Genomic DNA, 22,523 nt, shown 5'->3' on the forward strand with positions numbered 1-22,523 from the left:
TCCAACTTAATTTTTTGAGCTTTACCAAAGTTGACCAAATTCGATTTCTACAGCCCTTTCTTCCTGTTGGACTGTACACCACAAATTATGTTGCCAATTTTCATTTCTCCATCACTAATTCTTTATTACTCTCCTCAGGCAAAAAACCACGTCCAATCTGCATGGGCTTACCTGGCGGTATCTCCAAATTCTGCGGCCGAATCTACGGAATCTCCCGAGACGGAGACCAAATCCGCGCCTGTCTAGGTCTCGAACTACGTGCTCTAGATGACGTTGAAGCAGCTCTCAGAGTCTCGTGTTTCAAATTCGGTCCCAAAGGTATAAACGTCGAACCAGGTAAACCAGTGCCCAGCGACGAAGACGATGAAGATGACGACGACGACGACGATTTCGATTTACCAGGCGACGATGACGATGATGACGACGACGACGATGACGAAGACGACGACGTCTTTGGTTTAGAAGACGACGACGAAAACGAATCTGAAAACACAGTCGAGTCCGGCGAAACAGACTACACTGGATTTTCAGCATTGAGTGACGACTTCCTAGACAGCTTTTTCGAATCAGATTCCCCCAACAAGAAAAAGAAGAATAACGTTAATGCAGTTCCTATCAATTACAAACCTCAGCAAATTATCACCTCGAAACCTTTTCCAACTACTTCAGCTCCTGCCAAGAAAGCCAAACCACAAAGAGTAGTGACCACAAAATTAGTCCTATCAACTCCTTCGAAACTATTAGGTCTTGCCAGTACTGAAAAGCCAATCAGTGCGTCGAGTTTATCCTCAGATAAAGTCTACGTCTCTCCACCCTCTGATAAATTATACCAATCGTCTTCCGAAAAACACTCTACCACTTCGGATCAAGTTGTGATGATCCCTGATTCGGAGAAATTAGCTTCTACCATGGATAAAGTTTACATTTCTCCATCGCAGTACAAGCCAACTGAACGTATACGTCCTCAAACGATCAAACAATCTTTACAAAGCTATATTCCAACCGTACCTCAGCAAATCACTACTGATAAAATATACCCGAGTAGTTTGAGCCAACAACAAACCACAGAAAATAACTACCTGTCTACCATGGATGATAAAGAACAACACACAATAAGCAATTATTACGTACCAACGACTCAGCAATTCCAATCGACTGAAAAAGTATACATCCCAGTCAACCTATCAACCCCAGATGGAGATTTCGAGCCGGTCACTTCGACATCAGTGTCAGTCAGTGTAATGCAAGGAGACAGTTCAAAAATCTCCAACTCATCTAACGATAATATGGTTCAAGTAGCCACAATTGAAAGCAGCGCCACAGAATCGACTCCAGATAACGAATACAACGAGGTAGATTCCGATACCAAGACCACAATCAACGACAGAATCATGGAAGTGAACACCGTTAGCTCAACTTTAGGCTTAAAAATCAATCGTCCAACAACCAAAGCTCCTGCAAAAGACGACGACGACGATGAATTCGAAGACGTTGTCGATAGCGTTTTCGACGTAGATGACGAAAGCAGCACGAAGAAAAACGATTCATCTTCCGAAGAACTAGATCTAGACGATGATCTAGACGACAGCGACGAAGACCTGGACGAAAGCAGCTCCAGTAACATTGTCTTAGCCAATAACGAAAACTCCAGCAATAACGATTACGCCAATGACGACGATGACGATGACGACGAAGAGTTTAGGAAATTTGATCTCCATTCCAAACAGACCATCCGAGTATCATCGACAGCCAGTGCAGCTCAAGCTCATCCTCTGAGAAGTAGCGCTAGAACTCACAAACGTATGAATTTGCCTCCTTTATTCAACATAAAACCCGAAGTATCCTCTTTCCTAAGTAGCGGAGGACATTTATATAAAATAAGAATGTCGCCGATTCAAGAAACCCAAAATACTCCTCCTAGATTAGGTAGATTGAATTTACCACTAGCACTGCCTGAATCGGATTCCAAGGCGAATCCGTTAAATATTTTCAATGCTTATCCCAGTCTTGGTAATGTTCCATCCTCATCGAGTCAGCAAGATCATAGATTTGGGATAGAACGAGAACAAGAACAGAGGAGTAGTCGAAATCATAAACGTATGAGACTTCCACCTGTTGACGATTCCAACGATGGAAATTCGCATTGATGTTACCCATTGAACTTTCCAGCTATTCAGGCTATTATTATTTTATAATGTGAAGTAAAGAAAAAGTCATATTTATCTGTAATGCATTTTTTATTTATTTTTAGTATTTATTTTCTTTCTCTCTTTTGTATATTATTTTTATATCGTGCAAATGTAGATATAATTTATTTCAATTGTTTATATGTTTTCGTTCTTTTTATTTTTATTTTTTTTTTAAATAAAATAAAATGATGATTTGTGTTTTAGGGGTTTCAATTACTTTTTATAGAATTTTCGAGTACCTATTTATTAGAAGAACCATAAAAAAGATTGCAATTTGATTTTTCCCCATGTTGAAAATAATATATTTCCCACCTCCCCCAAATATTACAATTTTTCCCTTCAAAAAATATTACAGTTTTTTTCCTCCAAAAAATACAGTTTTCCCTCCAAAAAATATTACAATAATTCCCCTCCCCCCAAAATATTATCTACAATCCCCTCCAAAAAATATCACTATCCCCCCAAAAAATATTACAATCCACCCTCCCTCCCAAAAAAGTATTAGGTACAATTTTTTCCACTTTTCATTTTCTATCACTAAGTAGTGATATCAAAAGAACGCAATATTTTGGTTTTTTCCCTATAAGATTACAATTTGAGTTTCTCACAGTCACAACAAAAGTTTAAAATGGTGCAGCTTTTGTTTAATATCTTTTCTGCTCCATTATTTTCTTAGAGACGTGTTGTTTGTGATTAGGAAATTGTAAATTCGAGAAAAGGACACAATTTTTGTTTGTTTCTTCGTGTATTTGATTTTTTTTTTACTTTTAATACCTGAGAGATTGCAATCTTGATCTAGTTTTTTTTCAATCCAAAATTTACATTTATAAAAGTAGGTACATTTTACCTCCTAAATTATTGTTGCATTTTTTTCCAAATCTGAAATTAAAATAGCACAATTTTGTGGATTTTTTTTTGAAACATTAGAACTGAAGTTGATCCAATATTAAGTATCAAAATGAAATGAAATTTTGTTAAAATTACATAAAGTACAAAGGTAACCTGATCCTTGGTGAGGCATTTTTTTTCGTTTTTTTTTCTCTCAAAGATTACAATTTGGTTATTTTTCATATATAGGTACCTCCTGTCGACTCAGCGTGCTGAAATTAAGGTGTGTAGTTAATTTTAATTCCCAAAAATTACTTCATTTTTTAACATGTTGAAATTTCAACTTTCAAAAATGTGTTGGAGCTTCAAAACTACTCAGAATAGGTAACTTGAGTTTTGCTTTTTGTTTCAATAATGTTAATTTTTTTTTCAAAAATCTAAAATCAAAAATACCTACACAATTTTTTTTCCATCTAAGTTCCAAATCTAAACTGATACCTGTTTTCTGTCTGTACCTTTTTTGTTTCATAATTTTCTTACGAGGTAATTGGGAAACGATATAAATTTTAAATTGGAGAAAAAAATTCCAATTTATTTCTAGAATATTACAATTTTGTTTGCTTTTTACTGCTCATAAAATCTTGTAAAATCTTGGAGATTGAAGTTTTAGATTAGGTAGGTAGTTTTTTTTTTAAATCTGAAATTAAAAGAACACAAACTATGTATTACAACAGAACCACTTTACGAGTGATGATTTTCCCACAAGCTAACGTTGTTTTCAAGAATTTTATACAATCCTTTGATAGAAATTCAAATTGATCAAAATCAGGATTGAAATGTTCAAACTGTTAAATTTTGATTTTAATTTATGGGATAAATCCTGAATTGATGATGTAGGTACCTATTTTAAAAGTAATCGGGTAAAATTTAGTGTTTTCTTCCTTTTTAACGTTTTTTTTTTTTTTTTAATAATTTCACTCCTTTTACTGCACGAAACTTTAATAAATAGACGCGTTTCGGCAAGGTTTAGATCTTGCAAATTTCAAAATTTCAAGTTGCCATCCAATCAGAAGCATGTTATTTATCAATTGGCATCATTTTCCAGTCAATTTGAAGCCTCCAGCAAAAGTTGACTTTCCTCCAGCAATTTCAAATCACTCGAGAAGGTTTTGTAATCAACTTTGGCAGCTGAAAATTTAATTCTACCGTAAGTTCGACATTAATTCCAGATCAATTGGGACCGGTGAATTGCAAATCCAAAGTGACGAGTTGAAAGTGTATTTTTAAAAAATCTGAATAAAAAAAAATTCAAAAAACGTTAATTTTTGCAAGAAATTAGTCGAAATTTCTGCTGCATCCTAAAGTCGACTTCCCAATTCGATTGACATCATTTTCTTACCGATCTGGAGCCTCCAGAAAAAGCTGAATTTTCTCCATGCACTTTTCAGCTCGTCACCTCGAATTCGCGATTCACCGATCTTAATCGATTTCAAATGTCAAATGTCGAACTTATGAAAGGATTAAATTATTTTTAACCTCTTCTGGAATGATTTAAAATTGCCGAAGAAGAGTCATACTACAGCTGGAAGCTCCAGTACTAAGTTGAAAATATTTGCATTCAGCTTCAAAATTGTTGTTTTTCAAATTAATTCTGTTTAGATTTTTTTTGATAATTCGGTTCAAAATATTTTAAAACGCAAATAAGTTTACTATAATAACAGTTTTCAAAATTATTTTGCATTTAATTTTTTCCTTTTGAAATTCGAGATGATTGTGGAGAATATTTTTCTGGAAGTTCAAAAACGAAGCACACTTTTTTTTGTTAAAAATTTTTAAAATCATGTCTATATTTATTTTTTATTGTTTTTTTATTTTTTTAATTCAAATGAATACGGAGAATTTGAAATATTTTGAAACAGGTAGGTAAAAAAATCAATTAAAAAAATGTTTATAAATTCTGATTTTTATGTACTTAATTGGATTTCAAAAAAAAATCCATACTTACTGAAAAGTGCCTACCTACTCGAAAAGTGAAGATTTTTCAAAATTTCATTTGAAAAATTAAAACGTAAGTGTCATAATTTATTTTATTTTTTATTTTGAATTTTCATTTGTAAATAAAATATACATACTTAATATTTTTTCAAATTCTCATAACCAATTAATTCTTAATCAAACAGTAAAAAATCAATGCAAAAATTTCAGACGGGTAACTATTTTTTAAATTAAAAAAAAAAATTGAAAATAACACTTTTTAAACGATAAAATATGTATACCAAAAAATCAACAGTAAAATACATTATATAAATTTTGGAAATAGTCCTACTTGTACAAAACAAACCAAGTTTCCCATTTTCATCTGCATTTTTGCTCTTTTTCTGAAAATTTGATTCTGAGGTGTGGATGACATGCTAGTGAGGTGAGTAAAGAATGCATTTCACTGAATAATTTCACAACATTTTTGCCTTCATTGATGAAGTCGAGCAACCAAACTACCACACCAGTGAAACCAACATCATCTTTACACCTCACAGGTAGATTTAAGAATTACCTACCTACCTACCTCTATAGTAATCTGTACTGTAATAAGGTATAATACCTGTCCAGTCTAAAAAAACAAGTTCACTGTCGCCACTTACACGAGCGTCTTTCCACAAGAGGCCATAAGCATTCTCCAGCTCCGTATTTCACTCTGGTAAATTCTACCTCGATAATGGTCATAATTTCGTGAACGTGAAATAGAGTAGTAGTTGTAGATGGTAGTGGTTCGTTTCATTGTTGTTGATACCTGTTGATGTTATTTCAGTTTACATGTTAACGTTGGTGTAAGTTGTGTTACGAAACTCTGTACTTCTTATTACACTTTGAATAAAAATATTGTATTTTTATTAATTACTATCGCGAAGTATCGCATATTAGTTTATTATTCGCGATGCTCTAAACGACGTGAGTGAATTAAAGTGCCGATCTATTTATTTCTTAACGAAGAGTTACCATTGAAAAATGCATTCGGTGTCAGTTTTGTGATTTTTTAACACAGTTGGTATAGTTATTCGAAAAAATACGCTGAAAAGTTGTTCATCGGTTTCCAATGAATCCGTTTCAAAAGGTATGTAGTCATTTGCGACTCTTATTTTAAAAAAATGTTTTTCGAACAATATTTTTAAAGCAGCCGGTGGAGAATTTGAAGGGGGAAAAGTAATAACTTTGGAGTGATATTACATAATAATCTGTATAGATAAGAATAAAGCATAGGTACCCAACTTACGCAAGTAAACATAATAATATGATGATGCTCGAACATCTTTCAAAACTCATAGAAAAGATGAGTGAGTATGTTTTGAAACAATGTAAAAAGAAAATTGTTTTACTATGTAATGTTATGTACTCGTATGTATATCAAATTTAAAAAACCAGAATGAGAAAAAAAATACAAATGGAGTATTTCTCCAAACCAAACGGCTGCTGACTCCTTTTTTTCGATTTTTGTTGAATTTTTTAAAACACATTGATTCATTTCCCATGAAAAATACAAAATTTGATCCAATTTAGGTGGAATGATGACATTTGGCTTTTCCAGTTCTGAAAATAACTTTGAATTTTTTGAGTCAATAGAAACGATTCTTGATAATTTGTGTCTTGACCCTCTTTTTTTTTTGCTGGAAAATCCAAAAATCCATCTGTGAAGGCTTCAAAATAAGTTTTTTTTTTTCAATAGTTTTATTTTAGTCCGATTCTGCATAGAAGAAAGGAGGAATAAGGATCGTATAGTCTATAAAAATTCCAAGCTGGGGGTGGGATGATTTTGGAGTCCGAGAGATCCATTTTCATCGTTTTCATGCTTGTCTGCAATTTTTTTTCATTTTCTCTTCCTCCACGTGAAGTTGTATAAGCTAATCTTAGCTGAAGGGATTGCAACAAAATAAATTCACATTTGGTATTTATGCTTGATTTGGCGTTGGATTTTGAAAGGGTTTGTTCAAATTTTCAGGAAGAGGTGAAGGGGGTGGAAAAGGCCAAAAAAGTCAAACTTGAGAATCAGTCGATAGGAATAAATCAGCTGTTTGGAGGGGAGAAAATCATTTTTTAAACAATTTTGACCTTGAAAAACTTTTTATCACACTCTACAAACTCTTGAGCCTTCCTAATTGACCCAGGGAACCGAAATTTTGTCTGAACATCAAGGTGGATCGCGAAAAAAATGGTCGCCGGATGTTGACCAAATTCAACATGGACCTTCATTTTGATTTGAAAGATACCAAGGAAATTGTTTTAGCTTCGAAAGAGCCCTGGAGGGAAGAAATGTGTCCCTCAAAGAGGTTCATTTTCGAAAAAATCAGCACTTTTTTCGCTGCATCGATCTATCTTTTGGGGCTCTACTGAGTGGTTGAAAATTTGCAAACTGCTTATTTTGTGTTTTATCCATATAGATACTTATTTCGCATTAACTTAAGCAAAATTTTGGAATTATTTCTGAAACTGGGAAAATATTTTGGAACCCAGTGGTTCCAACTTTTTTGGTCATTATTGCCAATTCAAATACATTGAGAAAAATAGCCAAAAACTTGGGAAATTTTTTCGAATTTTGGAAACTGATTATAATATTACTAAAAAATCGGCACCATTGCGTTCCAAAATATTTCCCCAGTTTCAGAAATCATATCTCTCAATATTTTGGCTCAATTAATGCGAAATATCTGTTGAGAAAAAATTTTCAAAATACAAAATTATTCAAAATTGAGTGATTTGCAAACTTTCAACCGCTCAATAGAACCCCAAAAATGGTCTTGGATTATATCTCAAATACTTTCGTTTGGGACCAGCCCATTTTCCCAAAACAGGTTGGGTTGCGATAGGAGCGAAAAAAAAACTTATTTTTTTCCAAAATGACTCTCTTTGAGGGCCCATTTCTCCTTTCCGGGGGTACCAAAATTTCAGCTGCTCAATGTGATTTTTCTTTTTTGACAAATTTTTAAAAATCCCAATTTGACGTAGATAATTCAGACGATTTATGCTAAGTATAAAAAAAATTAAAATAAATAAATATTTTATTCAGTCAAAATGATGATCAACAGATCAACTCACCAAATCCAAATCACCCCCCCCCCTGGGAGCTATTCTGAAGCCATCAACGCAATTTTCGATGTCTCTAAAATTTTGAAATGGTTCCATGAACGTCTAGAAAGTTTTTAATTCAAATTTAGAGAGTTGATTTTTAGTCTAAAAACAGCAATTTTGGCGAATTTCAAAAATTTTCTCATGATTAAGAAATCTTTTTATTTTTTTACTTTTTTCTTTGTGAAAAATCTGGTTAAAAAAAACAAACTTGAGGTGCCCTCCTGTAAATTGACCCAAATGTGAATAAAATCATTGAACAGGTCCAGTATGAGCTATACAACTCGGTTTCTAGCTGTCCAAGTTGATTTACACGATTTTTGGAGAAATTGAAAGATTTTAAAGAGTTCTAAAATCGTGCTGGAGGCTCTAGAATGGTTTGAAAGTGTGAAATTCAAAACCGTGGGGGGAGGGTGGATTGGATTTCAGTCTAGAAAAAAAATTCGACCAATTTTCAAAAATTTTCTCATCGTGAGAAAATTGCAGACTTTAAGGTTTTCCTCAAAGTTCAGATCAAAAAAACGCCCTCGAACTTGAAGTGTCCGCCTGGAAATCAGCTCGAATGTGGGTAAAATCGTTAAACAGATCGAATGTAAGCCAAAATCCGAATTTTAACTGCTCAAGTTGATTTCCACGCTTTCTGGCGAAATTTCAAAATTCTTAGGAAATCTAAAACCGTGCTGGAGGCTCCAGAATGGCTCAAAATTGTGAAATACGGATTCAGGAGGCTGATTTTAGTATAGAAACAACGATTCGTTCAAATTTCAAAAATGTTCTTTTGAACAAGAAAATTTTGATTTTTTTTTTTTTGGTAAAAAAACGTGTTTGAAATGTTTACCCGGAAATCGGCCAGGTCGATTATTTTAGCTGTCCAAGTTAATTTCCACGCCTTCTGGAGAAATAAGTATCAAAATTCTGGAAAAATCGAAAATCGTACTGTATGCTCCAAAATGGCTCGATCGAAAGCTGATTCAAAAACTAGCCAGACTTGGTTTCTCCAATGAATTGTGTAATTTGTTCTGGTCTTATCTTAATGGTAGAACCCAATATGTCTCTTACAAAAATAAAATATCTAGTATTTACTCCTGTCCATCGGGTGTTCCCCAGGGTTCGAACTTGGGTCCCCTTTTCTTTCTTTTATTTGTAAATGACCTTCCATCTGTGATAGGTAATTCTGAAATAGAGCTATTCACTGATGATGCTAAGATATATAAGAAAATCCAAGATATAAAGGATTGTGAGGGTCTTCAAGCAGATTTGGATATGTTTGTAAAATGGAGTACTGAGAACAAACTGCCCCTTAGTATTTCTAAATGTGCAACAATGACATTTACTCATAAAAAAACTCTTTTGGAGTATAAGTACACAGTTAGTGGGGAAGAACTCTGTCTTTTAACTACTGTTTGGGACCTGGCTATAAATCTTGATGTGGGACTTACTTTCAAGTATCATACTACCATTGTGATAGCAAAGGCAAGGAGGATGGCCTATTTTGTTGTCAGAAATTCTGTGCACTTCAAGAGAATAAGTACCTACACTCAAAGTCTTATACTTCTCCTTCTAGTCCTTCATAAGGTCAATTCTGGAGTTTGGTGTACTAGTTTAGTTCCCTCATACTAAAAAATGTATAAAAGAGCTTGAAAAAATTCAAACTAGATTTTTGAAATACCTATATTTGTATCATTCCGTAGGTAAAGGGCCCATTTGGTCGTTTCTATTTATCGAGATAATTGTGTTTTTAGTGAAACAGTTGAAAAAATCGAAAATCGAGGTTTTGATGGATTTTGATGTAGAACATATCCGACTATCTCGTGTCGAAGTATCAAGGCCGCAGGTGCGCCCCAAGCAGAGAAAAACGGAACTAAAGTTTTTCTATAAAGGGCCCATTTGGTCGTTTTTGCTTTTTAGCAGTAAATTCGCTTCCAAAAAAATACCCTACAAATTATACTGCACCTAGTTGTCAGTGGCAACATGTATACCATTCAAAAACCGGTTTTACGTTGATGCAGCGTTAGCCATGTGACACTGATAACGGATTGCGGAGCAGGAGATCTGGGTTTGAATCGCGCCCGAGGAAGAAATTTTTTGAAAACTTTTTTTCATGATTTTTATTTTTACAAGTTGAATTTTGACAGAAAATGTAATTTAATCATTTTTTTTCTGCTTTTGAACAGAGTAATGAATTTTTATGCAAAATTTAAATTTATTAATCATTGTTTTTCAGGCTTAAAATACTCAGAAACATGAAAATATTGAGTAAAAAAAATCGCTATTGCAGGTGGGTAGTAATATTTGACATCAGAAACAATAATCTTCAATTTTAGGTATGAAGGTTTTCGGATTATGTGAAATTTCAGCTTTTTTCAGAAAAAAAACTTTGAAGGCATTTTTCTCAAAAGTTGAGTTTTTCAAATTTTTAGTTCTGGATTTTTTTTTGGAGTTTTTTTGCACTTTTTGGGCTTCTATCCAGCTCATATGATTGCTCCGGAGGTCTACTTTACCCCCCCCCCCCCAACTCAATATCGACCAAATGGGCCCTTTACCTGCGGAATGACACATTTAAAGACTTTTGAATATTATCCTTATGACTTATCACAAAAAGAACTTTTGGAAGGGTTTGAAGTGGATCTGTTGGAAAAAAGAAGAGAAACAATAAAAGAGCTCTATTCCAAAGTTGGTTATGTCATTTTAAAAAAATGCATGTTTTACGGTGATTTTTACTTCAAAAAAGGGTCAAGTCATTGTATTTTCAAAATAATTTTTTCTACAAGCGATTGTTCCATGTCCAAAGAAAGGAAAGGTGCACCAACCTTTCGAAACAGAACAGATTTTAGCAACAAAAATTTTAAACGCATTTTTTGGGGGGAAAAATGACTTAATCCACTTTGGAATTGGAATAGACCTCTTCAATTGCATTAATGTTTCTATATGATCTCATCCACTGCAACATAAATGACAGTAACCTTTTGGGAAAAATCAATTTCTGGGCCCCAAAAATCCACTCCAGGCAGAAAAAAATATTCTCCTTAAACAATTACAACACATTTAGGATGAAGGCATCTTCTATGAACAACGTCATGGGTATCTCTGACGCTTTCCTCTGTAGGTGTGCAGATGCTAATATCTTTAGTATGGGTAGGTCTGCTTTCAGACGTGTGGTGGGGATGGCATGGGAGTAGGAGTGGGGGCGCAGTGGGAGCTGTTTGTGAACCATTTCATATTCTGTATTTTATTTTCCTTTAGTTTTCCGTGTTTTTTTCCCCTCTCTTTTATAGGTATTTCTTCTGTTTGGTGTTATACTTTTTTGCTTATTTCTTACATTCTCTTTTAGGTAGGAAGAACTACATTTATAAATATTTCCTTTTTTTTCTCCTTTTTGCTTGCTTTTGCACTTTTGTAGTTCTCAAACTTGTTTCTCTGGGGCAAATCTTAGGGTCTCTCCTGTAATTGGCTTTAGCTGTTGGAAAGACCTAAATTGCAAAATAAAATAAAATAAAATTTGGATTTAAGGGGTTTAAATTAGTTTCAGGACTCATTTTAATCATTTTGAATGAATAAATATCTATTTTGAAAAAAATCGCTTGAAGTAGTCAAATTTGGATTTTCAAAAATTCGCCAAAAATCAAAAAATAAAATTGGGCATCTGAGATTTTGGTTTTGGGGGTCTCAGACCATGCTCTATTTGAAAATCGTGGTCCTGTTCAAATTCGTGGTGGACATTTTAAGAGGTTCCTTTGTTAGAGTTACTAGGTACCTACCTTGCCTACCTATCTACCTAATTCTTAACAGAAGAATAATTTAATTTTCCTAATCAGATAGGTAGTCTGAATTATTATAAGTACCTACGTAGAACACCAGATTCTAAATCCCAAAAAGTACCTATGTGACTATAACAACTACAGTTTATAAAACTCGAATAAAAAATATTTTTAGAAATACGAGTACCTACCAACCTACCTTATAAGTAGGCAAACATACCTATATTTTAATGATTCATATTTTTTTCCTACTTACGTATCAATTCCTTAACCTCACTCATAACGGATTCAACTCACCAGTCGGACGTACGAATACACTTTGTACGTACTAAATAATTGTAAAAAAGTTTTCGAATACCAAGAACATATAAAATATTCCATGATAACTCAGCAGGACATCAACAATATATCATTAAAAACATCTTAAGCCGATCAATTTCTTTCCAAAGTAAGAAAAAACATAGTACGATCGCACCGTATTTTACATTCTTGATAACAACAAATAATTCATAACATGGGTAGTTACCTATTTCTCATTTCCCATCTTTTATTAAAACCAACTCACCAGCATCCACAGCAGAGATGTCGATGTCGTTGATCTTCTATAAGATACAGCTAATCATTCCTAGAGAATAAACAAAGCGAATACACCAACTTTATGAAAAACTGATCCGAATGAAGATTTTTGTTTCGAGTTCTTATATAATTAATCGGCTATAGGCTACCTTCTCAGTACCAAGAGACTAAATATATACATCTTTTATCTGGTAATTTACTCGTTTACACTGATTTATATAAAATCAGCTCGAAGCTATCCTATATAGAAAATTTATAATATTTAATAACTGTATCGTCCGTAAAGGTACTATCGCGGATAAGATATACACTTATGACTTAATGGAGCGCGAATAATTCACGATGAACTCATTTTTCAGCTTATTATTGATAATTCATTTTTTATAAGACCGCGAAAATCGAGCCATCATTTATCTCTTAGGTACACGTTATACTAGAGCTGATGATTTCCAGGGTACCACCTGCTTATTAATCGATAATCGAATACGAAATTTAAAAACGCTGAAGCCGAAGTAGTTTCAATATATCATTTTGCGATCAGACCAAACAAAAAAAAAAAAAAATACATCCTCTTGTACAATGATGATAAATATCCGATATGAAAATGGTAATCATAACGCTGCTCAACAGATTGCCACACTTCAGAACCTTTGCTAATGGGATGTCATCATTAAAAAAGAAAGAAAAATATGCTACACGTTCTGCTCTTCTTCAAATATGTAATTTATTCAGATCACTGATCAAGTGTTACAGAATGAATAGAAGCGTCGAAGCTGTTGCAAATCAGTACAACATTGTCTGCCTATTTTGTTCGCATCGATATACCAAAGTAGCTTGTACCTATATATATAGAGCTACCTACCTATCAATTTGAATCGCCGAATATCTGAATAGGTAGTGAATACGTTATACGTATACTGAAGACGATTTCGATATGGTTTAAAATACAATATATAATGGAAGAGAAATACAACATCATGACAAAGATATTTGATGTTTTGTAAAGTACACCCATAATCCTAAATTGAAGAATCTGGGCGTATGAAGCGTCTACGTCTAGTTGCCTACGTCTGGACTGAGTACCTAAATGGACAAGTCTTCTTCATATAGGTTCACCTGACAAGTTATAATACTCGTAAATCCAAAAATGTTTATAATAGATGTTCGTTTCGTGACTCGACCGAAACGTACGAGTACAACGGCCGATGTGATTATAAGGTAAAACGACAGAGAGACTCGCGTAAGCCTAATTTATAATGTCCCAAAATTCTGAAATGAAAATTTATTACCTACGCCTTTTTTAAAATACCTACAAAATGTGTGTTTGAAGAATGAAAAAAATTGATTTAGTCGCTTTCTCGTCAATTTTAGATTGTTTCTCTTTTAACTGATGAAAACGTAGGTCTAGGTACATGAAACACAACAGGTATTTTAGAGAGAATATGTTGGCGGATGGGGAACATACCTAGGACTCGCACAGAATTTTTTGAACAGGATGTAGCTAGATCGAAAGAGCATGTAAAAATGTATCACCAGCCAAAATTTCAAGCGCTAATTTGCATTTTTCGATTTTTGGTGAATTTTTGAAAATCAAAAAGCAAAAAATGATAAAAAAATCAAAATTTTACCAAATTGACCTAGAATGCAGAAATTTGACATCAACCCTATTTTCGACCTGATAAATCGATTGTAAACAGTTTCGAATCGTTTTGAGCAGTTCTGGAGGCTCCAGCAGATTTTTGAAACTTTGAATTTCCACAAAATTTCATCAAATGAAGTTGGAAATCCGAAATTTACGTTGAACTCTAACTTAAAGACGCTGTTAAGTCGACTTCTGGTGAATTTGAGTCATTTTGAAGCCTCTAGCAGGTTTTTCAATTCTCGGAATTTCCATAAAATTTTACCAAGCAGAGCTGGAAATCCAAAATTCACTCTGAACCACAATTTCAACACGCTATCAAGTTGACTGCAGATGAGAAGTAATTTTTAAGCCTCCAGTGACTTTTTGGAAGTTACTGGAGCCTCCAGCAGATTTTTCAATGCCAGAAATTTCCATAAAATTTTACCAAACAGAACTGAAATCCAAAATTCACTCTGGACTTCAATTGAATCACACTATCAAGTCAATTGTAGATGGATTCAAGCCATTTTGAAGCCTCCAGCGACTTTTCGGAAAATACTGGAGCCCCCAGCAGATTTTCCAATGCTCGAAATTTCCATAAAATTTTACCAAACAGCTAGAGCTGGAAATTAAAAATTCACTCTGCACCACAATTATAACACGCTATCTAGCCGACTGCAGATGATTTTTGAGCTTCCAGCGACTTTTTGGAAAATACTGGAGCCTCCAGCAGACTTTTCAATGCTTGAAATTTCCATAAAATTTTACCAAGCAGAGCTGGAAATCCAAAATTTACTCTGCACCACAATTTCAACACGCTACCAAGTCAACTACAGATGATTTTTGAGCCTCCAGCGACTTTTTGGAAAATACTGGAGCCTCCAGCAGACTTTTCAATGCTTGAAATTTCCATAAAATTTTACCAAGCAGAGCTGGAAATCCAAAATTTACTCAGCACCACAATTTCAACACACTACCAAGTCGACTACAGATGATTTTTGAGCCTCCAGCAACTTTTTGGAAAATACTGGAGCCTCCAGAAGTTTTTTTTCAATGCTTGAAATTTCCATAAAATTTTACCAATCAGAGCTGAAAATCCAAAATTTACTCTGGACTCCAATTTCAACACGCTATCTAGTCAACTGCAGATGATTTTTGAGCCTCCAGCGACTTTTTGGAAAATACTGGAGCCTCTAGCAGATTTTTCAATGCTTGAAATTTCCATAAAATTTTACCAATCAGAGCTGGAAATCCAAAATTTACTCTGGACTCAAATTTCAACACGCTGCCAAGTCGACTACAGATGATTTTTGAGCCTCCAGTGACTTTTTGGAAAATACTGGAGCCTCCAGCAGATAAAATCTTACCAATCCGAGTTGGAAATCCAAAATTCACTCTGCACCTCAATTTCAATACGCTATCAAGTCGACTGCAGATGAGAAGTCATTTTTGAGCCTCCAGTGACTTTTTGGAAGTTACTGGAGCCCCCAGAAGATTTTTCAATGTTCAAAATTTCCATAAAATTTCACCAAAAAGAGCTGGAAATGCAAAATTTATTCTGGACTTCAATTTCAACACGCTATCAAGTCAATTGAGATAGGTTCCAGTCATTTTGGAGCCTCCAATGACTTTTTGAAAACTCCTGGGGTCTCCAGCAGATTTTTGAAAGTTGAAATTTCCACAAAATCTGATCAAATGTAGTCGGAATGCCGAAATTCACTCTGCACATTATCTGCTGAAGCCTCCAGTAATTTCTAAAAAATCGCTGGAGGCTCTAAAATGACTTTAAATCTACCTGGAGTCGACTTCATAGTGTATTGAATTAGTTTACAGAATGAATTTCAGCTTTTCAACTGCATTTGATGATATTTTGTGGAAATTTCAAGTTTTGAAAATCCACTGGAGGCTCCAAGAATTTGCAAAATGTCATTGGAGGCTCCAAAATGACCTAAACTCACCAGCAGTCGACTTGATAGCGTGTTTAAGTTGAAGTGCAGCGTGAATTTCGGGTTTTTAACTTCGTTTGATAAAATTTTGTGAAAATTTCGAGCATTGAAAAATCTGCTGGAGGCTTCAAAACTACTCAAAACGGTTTAAACTCGTTTTAAATCGATTTGGCAGGTCGAAAATAGGGTATATTCCAAATTTCAGCTTTCTAGGTCAATTTTGTAAAATTTTGATTTTTTTTTCTCATTTATTTTTTGTTTTCAAAATCTTTACGTTTTTTCTCCTCGAACAAAATATTTTTTATTCAATCAAAGCAGATTTTTTTTTTTTTAAATTTCAAAAACATAAAAATTTTGTTAGTTCTTAACAATTTTCAAAAATCCTAATTTTTACTTTTTTTTGAAATTGAAATTCTAAAACGTAATGGGTGTAGTTTAGTAGGTAAATGAGTAGGTAAAATATGACGAATTCTATTTTCCAAATTACACAAAAACGGACGAATGGATCTGCCTCATTTTTGGATATGTTGTTTAGAAAGATTATATCTCGGCGAGTACAGAGCTGTTTTTTTAAAATTTGCTTTAGAATAAAAATAAATTGGATTTAAACTTACGTAATTTAGGGTCATTTTCATGCGAGCATTATTCATTTATGAGACAATATTTCAAAAAACCGAGCTTGTACTCGCCGAGATATAACCTTTCTAAATAACATATCCAAAAATGAACAGTATTCGATCATTTTTGAGCGTGAAAAATGGAAAATACGAACACTATTTGTATGGATTAAAGACATCGAAAAGTCGCCATGAAAGTAAACAAATTTGCGTTATCGATGGTTTGTTTACATATTTTAGTTGAAGCATTTTCAATAAAGAGAGCGTTTGTGCAGTTTTTGCAATTTTTGCATTTTGAGAAACGCGCGTCTAGAGTCTGACGGGCTACAAAACGTTCCCACCAATCACAGCGTAGCGGTATGTTTATCACCGTTATCACTGATGTTGGATTAAGTTATTTACGTAAAAATGGAACTTGGAAGTTGAAGTTTGCGTTATTCCGAATAATTAAAACACCGTCACAATCATGTATCTTCGAACTTCGAAGTTTGAAAGGTAAGTAAAAATAAAAAATCATTTTCGGTAAAACATTGAAATGAATAAAAATCATGTATGTGTTCATTTGCTCAAAGTTGACTTAGTTGACATAACTTGTTTCAGTTTTCAGCTGACGTGAAAATGAAAGTTTTGCCACTTCTCTTGAAAATAACATCCGGACTTCACGTAAAATGGCATCTTTCAAAGGTATGTTTCTCATCAACTAAGTCAATTATGATTTAAATTCATGAAATGTGAATAATTGACATATGTGTATTTTGATTTTTCAGCTGACTGTAACCTATGCGACAAATCATTTTCTTCAAATAGTAATTTGAGAAAACATCTCAAAAATATACACTTTCAATCATCTACAAGTATTCGAGAGCAAGTACCTCGCAAAAAAGAAGGGAATTTCAAATATGTTTGCTCCGAGTGCCCAAAATCATTCAATTCGTTGAAAAATTTCAAATACCACAATCAAGTTCATAATCAAGATTCATCTTTACGAGTAAAAGTAGTTCAATGTCCGTTATGCGTCTTCAAAGGTAACAGTACTGAAATTTCAAAACATTTTAGTGATGAACATCAGATATTATACGAAGTTGAAAACCTAGAATTTGATACATGGAATACTTTTATGAGCTGGAAGAAACTCAAAGAAAAAAAAACGCATTGTAAATTTATTCTGAAGCGACGTCAAGAAAAAAGTACTGCACATTTCATATGTCACCGCAGTGGTACTTTCAAAAGTAAAGGCAAAAATTTGAGACTGTTGAAAATTCAAGGTTCCAAAAAAATTAATGCTTTCTGTCCAGCGGCTATTGATGTTGTGATCGGTAAAAATGTATGTCGTGCTAATTTCATTTCAACTCATGTTGGGCATTGTAATGATCTGAAACATCTTAATGTTTCACCTACAAAACGTGAAGAAATTGCCAGGCAACTGCAATTAAAAATACCCGCTCCGGTCATTCTGAGTAATATACGAGATTCGCTTGAGGGTGATATAGAAAGAGAGCACTTGTTAACCAACAAAGATTTACACAATATCCGCGCAGCTTTTGATATTTCTAATGAAGAAGTGCGGGATTCCAGTGATGCACGAAGTGTTGATATTTTAATCAAAGAACTGCGATTACAGGAAAGTCATCCTGTTATTTTTTACAAACCTCAAGACGTTGAAGATCCGAATTCGATTTTGAAACCATCTGATTTTGTAGCAATTTTCATGAACGATGGCCAGAAAGAAATGTTGAAAGAATACGGCAAAAATACAATATGCGTGGACGGTACTCATGGCATGGGATACGATTTCATTCTTTACACTATATTAGTTTTAGATAGTGTCAATCAGGGATTTCCTTGTGCATTTTTACTAACGAATCGCTCTGACCAAGCTATTTACGAATTTTTTTTCTCTAAAATCAGAGACTCCGTTGGATTGATTGACACGAATCTATTTATGTCAGACATGGAAGTGGGTTTTGGCAATGCTTGGACTAGAATTATGGGACCACCTAAGAAACAATTATATTGTACATGGCATGTTGTGAGAGCATGGCAGCAAAATCTGAACAGAATTGGTGGCGAACGTGAAGCTGATAAGAAAAACGAGACATATAAACAATTACGTGTTCTATTAGAAGAGTTGGATGAGAATAAATTCGAACTTTTATTGCCGGATACCATCGCTCGGTGGAAAGAAGACAAAGATACAAAAAATTATGCAGAATATTTTGAAAGTACGTACGTGAGTAATAGAAAGCAGTGGGCATATTGTTATAGGAAGCAAAGTGGACTGAATTCGAATACTCATCTAGAGAGTCTTCACCGAACGTTGAAGTATGTGTATTTAGAAGGGAAAAAAGTGAAACGATTGGACTGGACAATTTCAATATTGATGAAATTTATACGTGACCGTTTATTTGATCAGATTATTCTTCATCATAAAGGCAAGCTTACAAAAAAAATTCAGGACCTGAGAAGACGACATCGAACTGCTGTTGCCAATAGAAATGATTCGTTGATTACTTATGACTCTACTGATGAACGTTGGATTGTATCGTCAAAACAGATATATTATGTTGAGAAAAACGATGCGAATTGTACATGTAGTCTTATATGTACATTATGTAATGCATGTCTGCATAGGTATAGTTGTACATGCTTAGATTATTCAATCAAATGGAACATGTGTAAGCATGTACATGAAGTGTGCATGATTGAAAATGAAAAGAACAACGTTAGTGTTGATATTAATAATGCTAATGCTCATGCTCATTGTGCAACTTTGGAATCATTTGAAAGTATCAACAACAACAACTCTGCAGTTATTTCTACAAAAATCAAGGATATATTACTCGTTGATGCTGAAAAGGATGTCAGTGAGGAGGATTTGAAGATGAAATTTAATTCTGTTCTAAATTTAGCAAAAAATAAAGACGATCGAAAGTTGGTGATGAAATATTTGAACAAGGTTCAATTATGCATCGAATCTGATGTTTTAAAATCTGCACCTGTCTGTAAGAAGGATAATAAATCGAAGAGTCGTGATTATGTGAGGAATATTCAACCTCAACCAAGAATTTATTCTACTAAAAAAAAAACGCGCTAGTTCAGCTAAATTTCAAGCACCACAGGAAGAGGAGAAAAATGACATAGGATTAGATGTTATGTTTATGAATATTGAAGAACTTGAGATTGAATTACCTTCTATTGACTAAAAAAAACGCTTATTTGTTTGTTACCTGTGATCAAATGATTTTTACCTAAAGTAGTATTTACTTTAAATTGTTTCAAGGTGCCAAACTGAAACTAAAGTGATATTCATTTTTTTCATTTTTTTATTATATATTGTGTTGTATCTGTAAGTGTATTTCGCTTTAATGTAGGTATAAAAAAAAACACTTTTTATGCCAAATATTGGTGGTGATTTCCATTTTTTTTTTATTATTGTATTTTTCAATTACCTACCTACTTTTTTATTATTTGTTGTATCTAAAAAATAAAAATCCTATTTTTATGCCAAATATTGGTAGTCATAGTCAGGTAGTGATTTTTATTTTGTTTTTTTTTATTATTCCTTGTAACTGTAACTTGAGTACTTTTTCCTATTAGTAGTAGCAGATGAAATTGTAGTGATTTCTTCTTATAATTTTTGTTTATTCGTTGTATTTCTAAGTACCTTCCTACTGATTGTTTCAAAAATTTCATTTTTTTATTACCAATTAAGTGATAAATATCATCATAAATACGATTTATGATGTTTTTTTTTCTTTTAGTTTTTGTACTAATTAATAATATTTCGTTTATTCGTTGTATTTTTAAGTACCTTCCTACTGATTGTTTCAAAAATTTCATTTTTTATTACCAATTAGTGATAAATATCATCATAAATATGATTTTTGATTTTTTTTTGTTCTTTTAGTTTTTGTACTAATTAATAATATTTCGTTTATTCGTTGTATTTTTAAGTACCTTCCTACTGATTGTTTCAAAAATTTCATTTTTTATTACCAATTAGTGATAAATATCATCATAAATATGATTTTTGATTTTTTTTTGTTCTTTTAGTTTTTGTACTAATTAATAATATTTCGTTTATTCGTTGTATTTTTAAGTACCTTCCTACTGATTGTTTCAAAAATTTCATTTTTTATTACCAATTAGTGATAAATATCATCATAAATATGATTTTTGATTTTTTTTTGTTCTTTTAGTTTTTGTACTAATTAATAATATTTCGTTTATTCGTTGTATTTCTAAGTACCTTCCTACTGATTGTTTCAAAAATTTCATTTTTTATTACCAATTAGTGATAAATATCATCATAAATATGATTTTTGATTTTTTTTTGTTCTTTTAGTTTTTGTACTGATTTTCTAATTAATAATATTTCGTTTTTCATTGTATTTCTTAGTACCTTCCTACTGTTCATTTCAAAAATCTCATTTCTTATTATCAATTAAGTGATGAATATCATCATAAATATGATTTTTGATTTTTTTTTGTTCTTTTACTTTTTGAACTGATTTTCTAATTATTAATATTTAGTTTTTCGTTGTATTTCGTAGCTTCCTACTGTTTGTTTCAAAAGTGATAAATATCATCATAAATATGATTTATGGTTTTGTTTTTTGTGCTTATTGTACTGATTTTTTAATTATGAATAATAATAATAAAAAAAAGTATAAAATGAAAAAAAAGGTCAACATTTCGCTTTTATTTAATAATTTCAAATTACACCTAGCATTTTCAGTGACAAAAATCGTGAATTATACTCATTGATGGGTGACAAGGACTGTATTCGTGGGTACTGCAGTAGGTACTTCTAGTTCTAGATGCTAGAAAAAAATATTTGTTTCATCTCCTGTTTTAAATTTTCATAGTAAAATATAAATTCACGAAAACATCGCATAAAACTGTTCACATCATCGAATTTTACATGAAAAATAGCACAAGTACTTAGGACCGCCCCATCTGTGATGTGATTGGTGGGAACGTTTTGTAGCCCGTCAGACTCCAGACGCGCGTTTTGAGAATGGTATTTTTCGTTCGTTTCATTATAAACCCTTCTGGCTACATTTATTTTAACTCAAAATCAAAAACAATTTCGTGAAGTTATCAATTATCACTTCGAAGTAAAAACAAATCGCATTTATTCTTGATATAATTAATAATTTTCATCGAAGTATTCCAAAATAAATTTCACGCCGTTTTAACAACCAATAAACCATGTACCTTACCTACCTACTATACCTGCTTGCTTACATTTTATTCACTCAAGTTTATATGTGGGGTGCTTATCGACTTCCATTTATTCAGATTCAAAGTAAGTGAAAACATTTTCCAACTTTGAACAAACTGAAAATCTCAAAATTATACCTCTCATTATTTCATTTCAAAAATTTACTACCTTGTGAATTTTCCCAAAATGTCAACATCTCGTGAGTGTACTTCATTTCTCAAAGTTCAAAGTTTGATCTCTCTAAACCAAGATGACAATAATGGGCAAAAAAACACAATTCAATACAGGTTTGGTTTTCAGTTACAGTTGAACGTCTTCTCAATAGGCGAAGTTTTATTTGATTTTGTTTGTACTTTTTGTAATTTTACTGAAATTTCAATTCCTTTTTTGATGATTTTCATTTCTCACTGATTGATGACAGGGTAATTTTAATGCTTTTTTGAGTGTTTCTACACACATCTTCAACACTTCTTCATGAATTTTAGGCGAATGTCGTTGAATATTCAGAATTTTTTTTGTGATTTTCATGTTGTAAGGTAATTTTAACGATGTTTTAAAGAATTTTTGAAAATTTTATCTTTGTACTTGACAGAAATGTTATCCTTTCTTCAATGATCTACAGCAATTTTATTGTTTTCGAGTCTTT

General features: G+C 32.9%; 3 protein-coding genes across 3 annotated transcripts in view; all 3 read left to right on the top strand.

The window, feature by feature from the left end:
- Positions 1-2,392, top strand: part of LOC135832991 (dentin sialophosphoprotein-like) — a 53,218-nt gene extending 50,826 nt beyond the window's left edge. The window contains exon 5 of the mRNA XM_065346568.1: positions 139-2,392. Coding sequence (XP_065202640.1) covers positions 139-2,147 — 2,009 coding nt within the window. The 3' untranslated portion in view covers positions 2,148-2,392. The remainder of the gene's footprint in view (positions 1-138) is intronic.
- A 3,343-nt stretch (positions 2,393-5,735) lies between these two features.
- Positions 5,736-22,523, top strand: part of mwh (multiple wing hairs) — a 34,092-nt gene continuing 17,304 nt past the window's right edge. Inside the window, exon 1 of the mRNA XM_065346592.1 lies at positions 5,736-6,126. Coding sequence (XP_065202664.1) covers positions 6,109-6,126 — 18 coding nt within the window. The 5' untranslated portion in view covers positions 5,736-6,108. The remainder of the gene's footprint in view (positions 6,127-22,523) is intronic.
- LOC135832998 (uncharacterized) lies at positions 16,584-20,424 on the top strand. Its single transcript, XM_065346581.1, has 3 exons — positions 16,584-17,145; positions 17,251-17,334; positions 17,418-20,424. Exons 2-3 carry the CDS (start codon positions 17,319-17,321, stop codon positions 19,742-19,744), a joined length of 2,343 nt encoding a protein of 780 aa, XP_065202653.1. The 5' UTR covers positions 16,584-17,145; positions 17,251-17,318; the 3' UTR covers positions 19,745-20,424.

Source organism: Planococcus citri, chromosome 1 (assembly GCF_950023065.1).
Source record: "Planococcus citri chromosome 1, ihPlaCitr1.1, whole genome shotgun sequence".
Taxonomy (NCBI): Eukaryota; Metazoa; Arthropoda; class Insecta; order Hemiptera; family Pseudococcidae; genus Planococcus; species Planococcus citri.